The following is a 13,795-nucleotide window of genomic DNA, read 5'->3' as shown; positions in this document are numbered from 1 at the left end:
CATGTTTTCCTTTTTCATATTTGAGAAATGTTTGCACTGAACATAAAAAAAAAAATAAAAAGAGAGCAAGAGTAAACCCAAACATAACCAAACCAAACCAAACCACAAAGAAAGATGTTGGGCCCCGAGGGGGAACAGGCCTGTCTTGAGGGTCATTTTGGCAATAATCACCACCGATATTTACAACGAAAAGCGAAAACTGCTACCAGTTGTCAGAACGTTTACATGGCCATAAATATTTAGCATTTTCTTATTTTAAAAAAGGAAGAAATCCTCTATATTTTAAAAGCGTTCTCCACTTGCTTTAGAAGAAGACGGATGACAATATCGCTACTCACACAAACATATTTTACAAAATTCACGAAAGCCGGGTTGGGGGGGGTTGGTGTTTTTCTCGTTTTCAAGTGACGACATTAACGCTGGGACGGTTTGGTCCCTCACCCCGGGGAGAGGCAAAGAAGTGAAGCTGAGCAAACATTCTGTAAACACGGCTTATAGTCCAGCCCTCTCCAAAGGTTCCAAAGGAGAGAGGATGGGGGCAGAGCGGGCTGGGTGAAATCTGCCACTCCACGGAGACGCAGGCAACCTCCCGGCGCCTCCACAACGGAGCCGAGAGTCAGCTCGACTCCCTAATAATAATTATAATAATAATAATAACCACCAGAAGGACCGAGGCCTCCTCGCCGCCGCCGCCGCCGCCGCCGCCGCCGCCGGGGTGGGGCCTCGGCCTGGGGCCTGGAGTCTTGGAGGGGCGGCGCTCACCAAGTCCACTGCTGGGCCTGGACCAGGGGGTGTGCTGTTGGGTACTGGGGGGTGCTGGCCGAGCTGTACTGGGCGTTGAATTGCATGTGCTGCAGCGATTGCGCGCTGTAGGCCGAAAAGGGGATGCCCGCCTGGAAGGTGGCGGCTGCCAGGTCCTGGGCTTTGAGCGCATGGCACGGTTTGCCGTCCCTGACCAAGACCGGCACGGCCACACGACGCGGCGAGGGCAGGGGCGTCACCTCCATACCTTTCTCGGCCCGGGCGCGTTTCATCTTGTAGCGATGGTTCTGAAACCAGATCTTGACCTGCGTGGGAGTAAGGCGAATGAGGCTGGCCAGGTGCTCGCGCTCGGGGGCCGACAGGTACCGCTGCTGCCGGAAGCGCCGCTCCAGCTCGTAGGTCTGCGCCTTGGAGAAGAGCACCCGCCGCTTCCGCTTCTTGCCTGCGTCCCCCCCGCTGCCCGGCGCTTCCTTGTCATTGTCCGGTGACTCGTCGGCCGAGGGCTCTGGGGACTTGGAGCTTGAGTCCTGGGGGGGCGCGCCGGCTGCCAGCCCGTGCACTGGGGGAAGGGGAGGAGAGAGAGAAGCGCGTCAGGCGCCTGGAGGCCGAGCACCGCATGCGCCTGAGCGGAGCACCCCAGATCCTCCGTGCGCCCCTGGCCCTCCGTGCCTGGCAGCCCAGCCTGGCTGCCGTTGCCGTGACCCCTGCTCTGCTCCCCTTGACCCCTAACCTGCTCCACGCCTAACGAAACCATCAAGGCCTCGCAGGGAAAAGAGGAGAACTGGGAGGAGTGGGGGCTCCTGTCTCAAGTTTCTAGGGGTTCGCTCAAGGTAGGTGCAAGTTGGGCGGTATGGTTGTGCATGCGGAAGATCATCGAGGGTTAAGTGCTCTGGCTCCCTTAAGCGCTTTCCTCTCTGGAGAGACGTGGGCAGATTTTTAAAAGAAAACCCCCACAATCCCAGCATTGATAGGCCCGTCCACTTGCGGCAGGTTTGCGGGACTTTCGTGTCTGCTTTCGGGCTTTCTGGGCGTCCCTGGCACCGCACAAAGCGGCCTCTATGATCGCGCAGGAGACAGGGCGAGCTATTTATGCCCGGCCTCCCGAAGCCGCCCCCACCCTCTCCCGGTCCCGGACTACGCTTGCCGGCTAGCTCCAGGGCGCCGGGCCTGTCCCTCCCGGCGGTCAGAGGCGGTGACCGGCTGTGGGGTGGGGGCGGCCGGCGGAGCCGTCAGTCCTGGTTGACAAGTGTGACCAGCCCTTAGGAGGCATTTTCCCTCTCCTTTCCCCGAATGTCTTATGCTGCAAAAAATATCAGAGACCAGGTCTTTTTCCTGGACTAAAGGGCCTTGCCAAGGAGTAAAGACGGTACCCTAAACAAGTGTTGGAAATCTTTCTAGGAACCCAGGGCAAGGCGTCTGGGCTGACATGGCCCTTGCCCTCTTCACCGCCAGCGTCCAGCCCGGCCTGTGGCTGCAGGAATGAACACTGCCACGGCCTTCGTAGCTAAGTGTCGCTACTTACGGGAGTACTGGAGGCCCTCCGTGCTGGCCAGCCAGCGGGTGTACGGGTTGTCGCTGCTGTCGTAGAAGGGGCTCTTCAGGGGGAGGCTCTGCACCGCGTCCAGCGCTCCTTGACCCAGCGGCCCGGCCCTCTTAGCTGGCTCGGGCCCCTCGCTCTCTTCCTCCGGCCCTTCAGCCACTGAGCCTTCTTCATCGTTGGTGTCCGGCAGGTCTAAGATGTCCTTGACCGAAAACCCCGTCTTTGTGTTGGTTAGCGACATGGCTTGAGACCCCTCGATTTATGTCGCAAAGTTGTAGCTTCACTTGGTCAGTTCGTGATGCTCCCCAGCCCAGGAGGGCGAGGGGGAGGGCTTGGGGGGCAGGGATGGGGAGGGGAGAGGGATGGGCTTTACTTATCGAGATAATTATTATTTTTTTTAAAAGAAAGAAACACTAGAGAGGGGAGGAAAAAAAATAAAGCCCAAGCCAGTGCCTCTGTCTTCTCTGAGAGCACGCGGAAACGGACTCGGGCAGCGGGCTGCCTGTGCGCCCAGCGCCGCGGCCCGGCGGCCTTAGTTTGTAACTCCAGGAGGGGTGCCAAGGCGGCGTCAGCTCCGGCTCCGGCCGACGCTCGGAGCGCGGTGGCGGCTGGTGGCGAGGAAAAAATGGGCCATTGCCCGAGCGATCAGTCCATATAAGGCTGGGCTCCACTCACGAACCTGGGGAGGGGGGGAGAGGGGGAAAAAGAGAGGGAGGGAGGGAAAGAGAGAGGAGGGAGGGGGAGCGAGAGAAGGGTGGAAAAAAAGGGGAAGAGGCATTAAAAACGCAAAGGTTGGCCACGTGTGGGCGGGTCTTGGGAGTCAAGTGGATGAAGACAGTATTTGCAGATGTGAAATTGTGGGTTTTGGGGAGCTCCGCGCGCCCAGCCGACGGCCCTCCAGAGCAAGATGAGAGGTGTAACGTGTCAATTAATTGCAAAGACGGGGCGAGCCTTTTTTTTTTTTACCCAGTATTTACATACAAAGGACCACCGCTTCGCTCGTGAGTCCACACTCTTGAAACGGCCGTTTTAACAAATTGCATCTTTAAAAAAGGGATGGGGTGGGGATAGAAAACAAAACAGAGACCAGGAGGAGGGGGAAAAAATTCCTCTTTAACATTCACCGGTTCCTCCTCCCCGCCCCCGCGCGCCCACCCTGGGCTGGCTAGAAAATTGACGATTTGCGGTGCCTTTGGAATAGGGGGAGGGGGCGAAGGCTGAGCTGCGGAAATCTTCCTTCCCATCGCTGGTGGTTCCCTAAACAAGATCCGGTTCAAATGGCAAGAGCCCAACTTCTGTAAGCCTCCTAGGTCAATATTTTGGTTGAGGCTTAAGGATGAGTACTGGAAATGACAAGGCAAGTAATTGATTCTAGTTAACCGCGAAAGAGCCCGAAACCCAGGAGAGGGCTCGGCTGGGGCCGGTCGTAGCTACCACCAGGCGACCCACCCCCCTCCAGCCTCCTTTTATTTGCTAAAGACTCATTTATTTCCTTCACTCCGCCTCTCCCCCCACCCCTCCCCCACCCCCGCCTCCGGGTCTCTCGGGCTGGACTGCGCACAGTTCACTTTCGGCTCTGCGGGCGGTCCCGGGAGGGGCGGGGCGGCGGGGCGTCCCGCGCAGGCCGGGTTCGGACCCGGGCCCGGCAGCCTCAGGCCTCCGCGGGCTGCTTTTCTCGGGGTGGAGGAAAAGGGCAGATGACCCGGCTCCCTCTCCGGCCCCCTCCCTCCCAGTCTGCGGCTAAAGGTAGAGCTGCCGGAAGGGAAAGGGGCCGGCGGCGGGGAGGGGGCGGGGGCGCAGAGGGGGCGCAGGGTCTCCAGCCGGAGCCGGACCCGGAGAGCCGCAGGGGAGGGGGTCGCAGGGCGGGCGGCTGCTGTGTTTTCTCGGATTTTCTTCTCTCCCTGGAGCCCTGTAATTTCGTCTCCTTTTGGACGCCCTGGGGGCGCGTTCCGAGGACGCGCCTCAGGTTTTCAGACGGCTTTAAGCTGGTTAGCTGGAAGTTTCCTACCACTCCAACCCGGGACCTGAACTTCCCGGGACTGCACCTCCTCCTCGGCGCTGGGGAGGGAAGAAATTATTTTTCTTTGAGGAGTTTTGCTACCTGATGCCCGTGTACCCCAGAGGAGCGTCAGGAAGGAGCTCTGCCTGGCAGCGGGGAGGGCAGGGACGGCCGCCCCCTCCGCTCCGCAGCAGCCTGGGCGGCCTCGGCGAGGAGGAGCAGAGCGCACGGCCCCGGGTCTTCCCCGCGCGCAGCTGCCGCGCCCCGCCGCCCCCGGGCCGCCAGCGCCGGGCGAGGACGCCGCTCCCCGAGCCGCCCCGCAGCCTTCTGCAGGCCTTGCGGCCTCGCCCCCAGTATGTGACGCGGGTGACAATGGCCCAGGTTAGAGCGAGCCCCTAGTCGGCGCGTCCTGGGTGGTCGGACCCGGGCAAACACAAATACAAACCGATTGCTAAGCTGCGGACAATGGGCGAAATGTAGACAAATGTCCCGCTCCCGTTGGAAGCCTTTGTCCCGGCTCGGTTTTTGCATTTATTTCAGTGGCGAAATAATACATGATTGACGCTCTCTTTCAATGTGTCCTAACTGTTTGGAATAAATCTAAGGTTGTTCCTAGTTGTCATGGCATTCAACCCTTTTCAATGGACTATCTCTTCATTCATTTCTGAATCCGTCCACAATATTAAGGAAACCCCTTCATGTCGACGCTCCCCGAGCCTCGCCTTCTCCTCCTCCTTTTTTTCTCTTCTCTCTCCGCTCTCCTCCCCGTCCCCCAACCGCAAGAATTAGAAACTAGTTTGAATCGTGTTCCTCTAACTCATTACTTTTCCTGTCTTTTTTTGTTGTTCTCTTTCCAGTCTCTGTTTTTATCAGCCTCATCTCCCCATATTCTCTCTCCCCGAGCCCCTCTCACGTGGGAGCTGTCACCCTCCCCTGCTGGAGGGGAGATGTCGGTTCTCCAAGAGTCGGGAAGCCGGAGTTGGGACACGGAGGCGGGGGTGGGCCGGCCCTGCCCATTGTTACTCAGCTGCTAAATAAATAACTGGAGAGAAAAAGTTCCTCAGCCCAAGCGTTGCAGTGAAGACTCTCCTTTTGTTCCTCCTCTAATTCCTCTCTCTTACGGGGGTGGGGGCTCTCTTGGGGACCAAGGCAGCCTCCATGGTTGGGTACTGGGGCCAGAATGGAGTCTGGTTGAGCCAGGCCAATTCTGGGTTTGGGTGGAAAAAGGTCCTTTTGGCAAGAAATGTCCCTTTCCCATACCCCCAGGGCCTTTGGGGGTGGGGTTGTTGCTTGCCAGAGGTCTTCTGGAGCCTGCGCATTTCTTCAGCTCGGAACTCCCTACTTCCCAGTGGTTCCCAACTTGTCTCTCCCTTCTCCCCCTACTGAGGACCTTTCTTCCCAAGAGCTGATGAGCACGCAGCTGTTAGTCGTGTGCCCTCCCCATGCCCCTGGGAGGCTGCAAGGTGCGCAGAGCACCTGAGAGACATCTGTTTTCTTTGGGGAATCTGGGGTCCTGGGAATTAATCCTGCAGAGGGAGTACTGCCATTGGTATACTGAGGAGACCCCAGCCCAGTTGACAAAGGCTGGGTTTGCCCCGTGCCTGCCCCTTGGCCTCAGCCACCAAAATGTTCTGAGTCTCAGTTCTCAGGATCTCCTTCAGGGACACTTCCCTGCCCTCCCAGGCCAGCCTGATGCCTGGATCTCCACCCCCTCCTCCAGGCTCACTCCCTGGAGATAGTCCCCCCACACGCGTTAGGGCACCCGGCAGGGGGAGAGAGAGAGAGTTGAGAGAGCGTTAGCCTTGCCTCTTCCATGCCCTGTGCAGCAGGTCCATAGCGCATGGAGTCTCTTTCTCCTGGGACTTTGCGAGTCCATTTTCCCCACCGCTTAGGCCCCGTGTGGTTCCCGCATCCCATTCCAAAGCGTTAACATTAGCAATTGAAAAGAAACAGGGAGACCGCTGGGAGGCCCATAATTGAAGGGGAGAAACTGGGCTTGTTAGAGGAAGATCATAAAATCTAAGTCCCCCAGGAGTGGCCTGTGGACGTTGGGAGCCCAGCGTAGGCCCAGCTGGCAGCCCCGGGCAAGTCCAGTGCCCAGAGCACACTCCAGAGTCTCCTTGATTGTATGGGTCCAGCTTGCAGCCAGAACAGCCCAGGGGCCAGGTGCCAAACACACTTGTGCCCAAATGAAACAGGTGATCGCATCCTGAGGACTCTCTAAGAGGCCTGACTGAGAGCACCATAGCCTAGCCTTTTCCATCCCAGGAGCACCTGTTCCCTACTATCCTGCACACCCAGCATGCTGAGAGCACTCAGGACCCCCCCCCCCATTCGTCCTCCCCAGAGGGTCCTTAATTAACATCTCTGCCCTGCCATTGGTCTGTACCAGTTTGGGCTCCTCTTGGGTGGGCTATATTCCTCATTCACTTGCAATTCTTTAGCAAATTCTTCTAGGTTCCATCTTGCGGCCAGAGAGGTCAATGTCCTTGGTTCTATCAAGCTTAAGTTTAGGCTTTGGGGTCAGATGCTACAGTCTGGTACCTGTCAGCTCCCTGCAATGGACCTTCTCATGTCAACTCGGAAAATAAGTTAGGCAGATGCTGGAAAATCTGAGCCCAGAATGTTCTGGGCCACAGGGAGGCCACTTGAAGCCTACTTAGCATCCCAGACAACTGCCAACCCCTCCTAGAGTTACCTGCACAGCTGGAGCTCCTCCCTTCTCCGTCTTTACTGTCAGCGTTGTGGCCCCAGGTTCTGTACTCATTCATTCTCCTAGGTGCACTGGGAGTCCTAAGCCCCAGGGAGAAGTGGGAGAAGAAGGGAGAGAACCTCTTTTCCAGAGGCTAGAGGAGAATCTCCTCTGGGTGGCTTCCCAGGGCGATTTTTAGCTCAGGCCTCTGCTGCTGTAGGTTCCTGGACAGACTGAAGCTCTGGAGCTGGCGGCTGGAGCCCGAGGTGGGGAGCCAAACAATCACAGGGGCCCAGGAGGGGGAGGTGAATGTACACAGGCTGAGTGGCCCCACTCCAGGACGAGTGGCCCTCCAAGTCAGCCCAGTGTTTACCTGTTTACTTTCCCAGGTAGCTCAAACACAAGTGCCTTTTTTTGTGCTCCAGGGCATAGGGGCTGTCCCTGTCGCTCCTGCTCCCCAGCTCTTCACTTGGTCACACTATGGGCTTTACATCCCTGTCCCCCTGGGGGTGTGTGTGCTCTGAATACCAGCTAACCAGGAGAGAAAGGAAGATGCTTGGGGAAAGTGCAGAGAGGACAGCCCACTGTAGGAGCCTCCCTTTGTGTGCCTGCAGATGTAGTGGGCCTCTGGATGGCAGCCCAGGCTCCCCCATCTCTGTCCTGGGCACTCTGCTCTCACCCATCCCCTTTCAGGCTGAGAAAAGCTAGCTAGGTAGGCACATCCTGCAGGGGAGTTAAGGTCAGAAAAACTGGGGATGTCTTGGGGGGCCCTCTTGTCTAAAGAGGGACGGCCTTGACGAGCCCAAGCTTTGTCAGCTCTAGGCAGCACCCTCAAAAGCACTTCCAATCATTAAACATACAAGGCCTTTTCCCTTTTATTTGGAAACACCAATTTGTTTGACTTCATTTCTTTTCTTTCTGTTTTTGGAATGAAAAGGAGTTGAAAAGAAACTCCTCTCCTGATACAGTCTGTGGTTGAGCTCTCAGCCCACCCCCATCCCATCTCAGATAACAGCCTTCAAGTGGATTAGTTCATTGTCTGGTTAGCGTCAAGGTGCAAGCGTTTGTCTTCATTCACTCTGAGACAAAGCGCGTGTACCTTCCTGCTCCAGCCGGGATTAACGGCATCTCGGACACAAAGGTTTTGTTGGAGGGGGAAGATTTATATTATCTTAGGTTGGGGGCTCGGGTTGGAGTGAGGTATGCCCTCTCGAAATCAATGGGGAAGAAAAATGTTGCCCAATCTGGTTCTTGAAAGTATCAGTGAAGATGCTCACTCTAAAGATGCACACCTCCAAGACAGCCCTGATTCCGCTTTGATTTCATGTAGGGGAGTGAGAGCTGCAGGAAGCAAGGTGTCAGCTCTTGGGTCCCGCATAACACAAATAGAGTAGTGCACTCCAGGAGTACCACCCTGTACTGGGACTTTTCCTAACCAGAAAACTGAAAGTCTCTCTCAGCTCTAACTGGCCTTGTCTTCTGCCCAGGGAATAAGGGAACGGAGGTCACTGGAAATCCCTGCTGCTGTGGCCCAGCCCAGTGCAGCATCTGGGTTAGGGGTGGGGATGGGAGCTAAAGCTATCTCAATGTGCCACTTTGGGGAGGCCAGACCACAAAAGGCAGGAGAGACCCACAGCTGTTGGGCAGAACTAGAAAGTGAGGTTTAGTGTGAAGGCAAAGGAAACGCCAGCCCAGTTTGGTTAAAGCTTTAAGATGAGTATTTTTCTTTCTTTGGTCCATATTGTGATTAAATTGTGCATTAACTCTTAAATTGCCCCAGGAAGGAAAGAATGAGCAAATACCTCCCAGAGAAGCAGTCCTGGAAAGTCACCAAGAAGGTGGTGAGTAAGCAGGTTTTCCAGCCCAGAGACTGAGTTCAGATTTCTGTCTTGGGAAAATCTTAGCCTCCTGAGGAGCAGGGCCCCAGTGGAGCCAGCCAGAAAAGGGCTGATCTTGGGACCCGGAGAGTGGCGTCCTCCTGCCAGTGTGAGTGGAGGAAGAATGCATCTAAGGGAGCTGATTTCCTCTTTTCTTTTGCAAGGCAAAAATATGCAACATTTTCTCGATTATCTGTCTCTCCCTACCAAAAAGGGGCAAATATCTCCTGAAGACATAAATTGTAATAGAAATTAGTATTTCTCTTTCTATTAATCAGCCTTATCGTGTGAGCATAAGACCCCGGGGCATGTTAGGACTTTGATAAATGCACTTTAATGAGATCTTTAAAAATGCATACAATAAAATAAAAATCGAGAAAAGCCGTTTAACTTTCATGGATGTTAAATTGAACACAAAATGTGGCTCAAGGCGAGCTATAAAGCGGAACCGGCCGCCCTCCAACATTTTCTTTAAAAATGTAGCTTTAAGCCCCCTTCGGGCCAAGCGAGCCTGTCCCAGCCAATCCATTATCACCGGTTTACTGGGGAACCAAACGCCACGTCCCCCAGGGCGAACTCCTCTGCTTTATTCGTTCACTCTGCTCTAATGATTAAATATGTTACAACGAGATTACGCATCGTCAGCGTTGCCTTCAGGAACGTTCTTCCAGCCAAGCCGAACCTTCCCCCATAAGGGCGATTTCAATGCCGGGGATTTGGGTTTCTCTAGGAAACACGCGCTGAAAGCACTTTCTTATCTGAATTTTTTTTCCTTAACACGTGACAAAATCATTACCACAAGACTTTGGAAAATAATTGGCCTCTCCTAACCGGTTAGCATTGAGCCCTCAAAGCTGGGCCACACCGGCGGACGTGAAACGCGGTTCTCGGCGGCGCGGGGAAGGCGCTCCCAGCCTGAGCGAGCGTCCGGAGCCCAGGAAAGACCAGGGTCTCGGGAACAGAGTGGGGGCTTCTGGAGAGCTGTCTCTTATCTCTCCAACCTGGGCACCTGAGGTCCACAACCGTCCCCTGAATATAGCGCCCCTTTTCAACCCCCAAGGGCCACCAAAGTCCAGAAGGCGCCGAGAGGCCAAAGGGACCCCTGGTAGTGTGTGCGTGCGGGGGAGGGGCTGGAGCGCAGAGGGCGCCCCTCGGAGCCTGGGTCCTCAGCAGACCCTACCGAGGTTTATTTCTGATCCTCGGGCGATCTCTACTGACACAAACAAGAACTGTCCAGCGGCGGGCGCGGCCCTGGCGACACTGCCCCCTAAACTCTAGGCTTAAGTAGCCAGCCTACCCAGTGAACCCCTGTCCACTGTGGGGGCCTTCAGCCCTCGTCCTTCCTGCCTGCGACTCCCGCCACTTGCCCTTCTGCTCCTCACCACTCTCCCCTCAAGTCCCAGAACCTCCATAGGAGGGGACCCTCCTCCCCCACTAGGCGCCATCTCCAAATTACCTTCGGGACTCCGGCTTCTGTCTCAACCCCGGATTCCAAACCCCCAGTTGCGCGCAGGGGGAGACTTCCTGCGCGGAAGCGGCGAGCTCTTCCTCGCGGTGGTCGGAGTAGCCCAGGCGCGTCCCGCACCAGACAGTGGGGAGGGAGCTCCCTGGGCGCCAGGCTCGCCCTCCGCCTTCCACTCCCCAGCACAGCCGCGACAGCCCTGTCGCATTTCAAGGCGCGTCTTTATCTAGTCCTCCACCTACTGGGACCCCCCTTCCACTGCACCCTTTCCCCTCCGCGCGCCCTCCCGGGCGGGGCTCGAGAAACCACCCGGCTCTGGGCGGGCGGGGGCGGCCGCGGGCGCGCGCCCCGCTTTCCTCTCCGGCTCCGCCGAGCCCCGCACCTGTCCAGCGCCTGGGCAGTCCCGCGGTCCCCGACCTTACTGGAAAGTTCGCCGCGGCGGGAGCACCTGGCCTGGGCGGCAGGTAAAACTTTTCTTGACTACAAGCGCCACAGCGGGCCTGGTTCCTCCCTCAGTGCTCGCCTCAAACCGCAGTAATCTGCCAAGTCGCGTAAAGACTTTCGACGCCCTTATCTCGCCCACCTGCTGCTTCCGAACCCTGCGGCTGGAGGACCGAGTGGAGTCGGGACCCTGCCGCCCTCCAATATTGTCTTTAAAAATGTAGCTTTAGCTCGGGTCAAAGGGAGGGGGAGACAGCGGGACGCGCAGGGGGCTCTGAGCCCTGGCACGACTCGCGAGAGACCCCTGTCCGCTGACCTAACACTGGGACCGTGCCCAGAGCGCGTTCCCGTGCCCAGTGGCTGCGGAGGCCGGTGCGGGCGCTGCTGCACGAGGACCCTGCGGTCTGTGCCCGGCAGCGGGGACGAGGCGGGGCTTCCTGCGCCGCCGCCGCAGGGCTCCGCTCGGGTTCCCAGGCTCAGCTCGGCCCAGGCAACGCGGAGCACCCCCGCAGCGCGCGCTGGAGTCTCACCTGGAGCGCGGCTGGCTGCCCGGCTGCCCGAGCGCGCGGGTCGCGGCCGCTCTTTATCCTGAGCCCCCGGCGGCTGCAGAGTCGTGGGCACTCGGGCCGGCGCGGCCTCCCGGGAGCGCTCCCTTCCCAGCTCCAGGCTCCGGCTCCGGGCTCCCGGCCGGCGGCCCCACCCTCCCGGTTCCGGCCCGCGGCAGCCGCGCAGCCCCAGCGGAGGGGGCCGCTCCCCCGCGCCGCGCGCTCTGTTTGTTTTCCTTGCTCGACTGACGTGAGTCAAAATATTGGCCATATGTTCAGCGGTAATAAATTGGGTACGAGCGCAAACACACTCGGGCTTCGATAGCTCTTTCAGCTGCCACATGGTAGTGTGTGTGGGGGGTGAGCTTCTACCCTGCCTCTGCTCCTTCCCCCCCAAACGCGTGGGTGGGTCGTCTCTTTTTAGCGCCCCTCTAAGCTGGTGATCTGGGACTCAGGTCCCTCCTCGGTCCCCAGCAGCACATTGGACCAAGTAGCTGCTGGCGAGCTCGGCTGCTGGTTAACAAGGTCGCCATCTACAAATTGCTCGGTCGCTAAGACGCCATAAAACCAAAGGGCCAGATGTGGCACGTTATTTATGTGTGAAACCGCGTTTACACTAGATACTGGGATCCCAAGCAGATAGCGCGACTTCGCGGGAGGTCGCAGACCTCTTGCGGGCGGCCCCGAGCTCCTCCCCGTGCACACTCCCCTCTGGAGACCAAGGGTGTTGGGCTTCCCGGGAAAGGGACTCAGCTCTGCAGCCTGGGAAGAAAGTGATTGCGGAGCGCTTGTGCCAAGCTGCCACCTGTCCAAGATTAGAGGCCGCGCTGGAGTTTATTTCTGTAGGTTTCCTGTTACTTTGCTCTTGCCTTTCTTTTTTTCCACAGGCCCACGAAGGGATTTTCCTGGGCGGTTGGCGCGTCTCATAGTTCTGGCGCAGGGAAAGTGGTGTTTGAAAGCTGGGAATGCTCAGCCCTGGGACGAGGTGGGATGTGAGGCTGGGGGCCTACTTCATACCGAGGGACGCAGAGAGGCCCTGCTGGCATTGGGTGTGGAACTGGCTGGCCCTGTGAGCTTCAGGAAAGGGAGGTAAATACTGTGTCTTAGTAGAAAACAGCTGTTTTTTTTTTTTTTCCTCCTTCAGAAGGCTGCACGTCCTCAAACTGGTCACCTCACACTTTACTCACCTGACTTCATTAAGAGTCATTGTCCCTCCCATGCCATTATTTTACTATGCCTTGAAGTGAACCAATTCTCTCTGTGGTTAATAAGCACAGAGCCTGGCCCCCTACCTTCCTTTTCATCTTCAAAACACCTGGGGTTCCCTGAATGACATCTTCCTTCTGGCCAAGGAAAGTGAGAGATGAAAAATGTTGCCCTACTGCAGGGAAAAACATAAAAATTTGACTTTACTATTACCAGTTACCCTGGGCCTGTGTTGCTGGATAACTGTCCTTAGGTGGCTGTTAAGGGTGGAAAAAAGGATGCTGTTGAAAGGGGGTTGGAAGGCAGGGGAGAACCAACAGGGACTGGAGGGGAGGGACCCATTGGGCAGGTGCAAAAGAGAGCTGTAAACTGAACCTCTTAACCTTAAGTGTGAGCACAAACAGGGCCTCTCCTGCTTTGCTCCCCGGGGCCTTAGACCCATGTTTCAGAAATCTTTAGTTACTGAAGAAAAACCTGGGGCTACCATCAGGCCCATAGGAGTTGTTGATTTGGAAAATTACTACTAGGACTTTTACGTTTTATGGTTAAAACCTGAAATATAGAGCCTATTTTGGTGTTTCCATCACCTCCGAGTTTAAACTGTGGGATCCTCAATGAATTGCTTCTTGGGATGCAAACATTCCTTCATGCCCAAAATAGGACAAGGGGATTTGAAGGCACCTTTGCATCTGTAGTCCTCCTTCATGGGAACAAGTATCTTTGTCTCACAAGTGTCCTGGGAAGAGGCTCATGTTTTCTTCCTGTCTACATCACTGATACCTGCTAGGCCGCTGAGGACACAGACAAGGAGCTTAAAAAGTCAGTGTTTGGAGGGGGAGATGTCCCAGGGTGGGAAATGAAAGACACGAAGCAGAGAGTTCATCCTGAGGCTTTATCATTCCCTGTGTAGGAAAACCCATGGGAAAACAGCATATGTGGCAGGACGTGAACGAGGTAATTGATAACAAAAATCAAAAAGAAAGGAAAGAAGAAGGCGCGTTGGGTAACAAGCTTTAAATGAAGCACAACAGCTCAGATACAACTCATGTCCTGGCCTTGGGCTTACTGAGCAATCTAGTGCTGAACTTGATGGATTAAGCATCCTTAGACCTAAAGGATTTCACATACTTTTTAGTTCCGTAGTCTTTTATGCTGTTATCAGTTGGAAGTAATAATATTATTACTATGGAAGCAATTCTGGCCTCCCATGGACTCACACTTCACAGTCTTTTCACCATGGAAAGCCTTCCTTCACCAAGGTCCTTACCAGT

The 13,795-nt window shown here is 56.2% G+C and overlaps 1 protein-coding gene across 1 annotated transcript; it reads right to left on the bottom strand.

The window, feature by feature from the left end:
* Nucleotides 1-257: 257 nt before the first annotated feature.
* Nucleotides 258-11,433, bottom strand: NKX2-2 (NK2 homeobox 2). Its single transcript, XM_053574172.1, has 3 exons — nt 11,304-11,433; nt 2,285-2,981; nt 258-1,321 (listed from the first exon to the last, which is right to left on the bottom strand). The coding sequence occupies exons 2-3, from the start codon at nt 2,541-2,543 to the stop codon at nt 759-761; spliced, it is 822 nt and encodes a 273-aa protein (XP_053430147.1). The 5' UTR covers nt 2,544-2,981; nt 11,304-11,433; the 3' UTR covers nt 258-758.
* Between the last annotated feature and the right edge of the window lie 2,362 nt (nt 11,434-13,795).

This window comes from Nycticebus coucang, chromosome 21 (genome assembly GCF_027406575.1).
Source record: "Nycticebus coucang isolate mNycCou1 chromosome 21, mNycCou1.pri, whole genome shotgun sequence".
In the NCBI taxonomy this organism is placed as follows: domain Eukaryota; kingdom Metazoa; phylum Chordata; class Mammalia; order Primates; family Lorisidae; genus Nycticebus; species Nycticebus coucang.
This window is presented reverse-complemented; position numbering and strand designations above follow the sequence as displayed.

What these genes read in the sequence shown, in the direction of transcription:
- NKX2-2 (XM_053574172.1), bottom strand. Translation starts at nt 2,543, where the DNA reads ATGTCGCTAACCAACACAAAGACGGGGTTTTCGGTCAAGGACATCTTA. An exon ending in GGAGGGCCTCCAGTACTCCC is followed by an intron (nt 1,322 to 2,284) that starts GTAAGTAGCGAC and finishes CCCTTCCCCCAG; the next exon opens with TGCACGGGCTGGCAGCCGGC.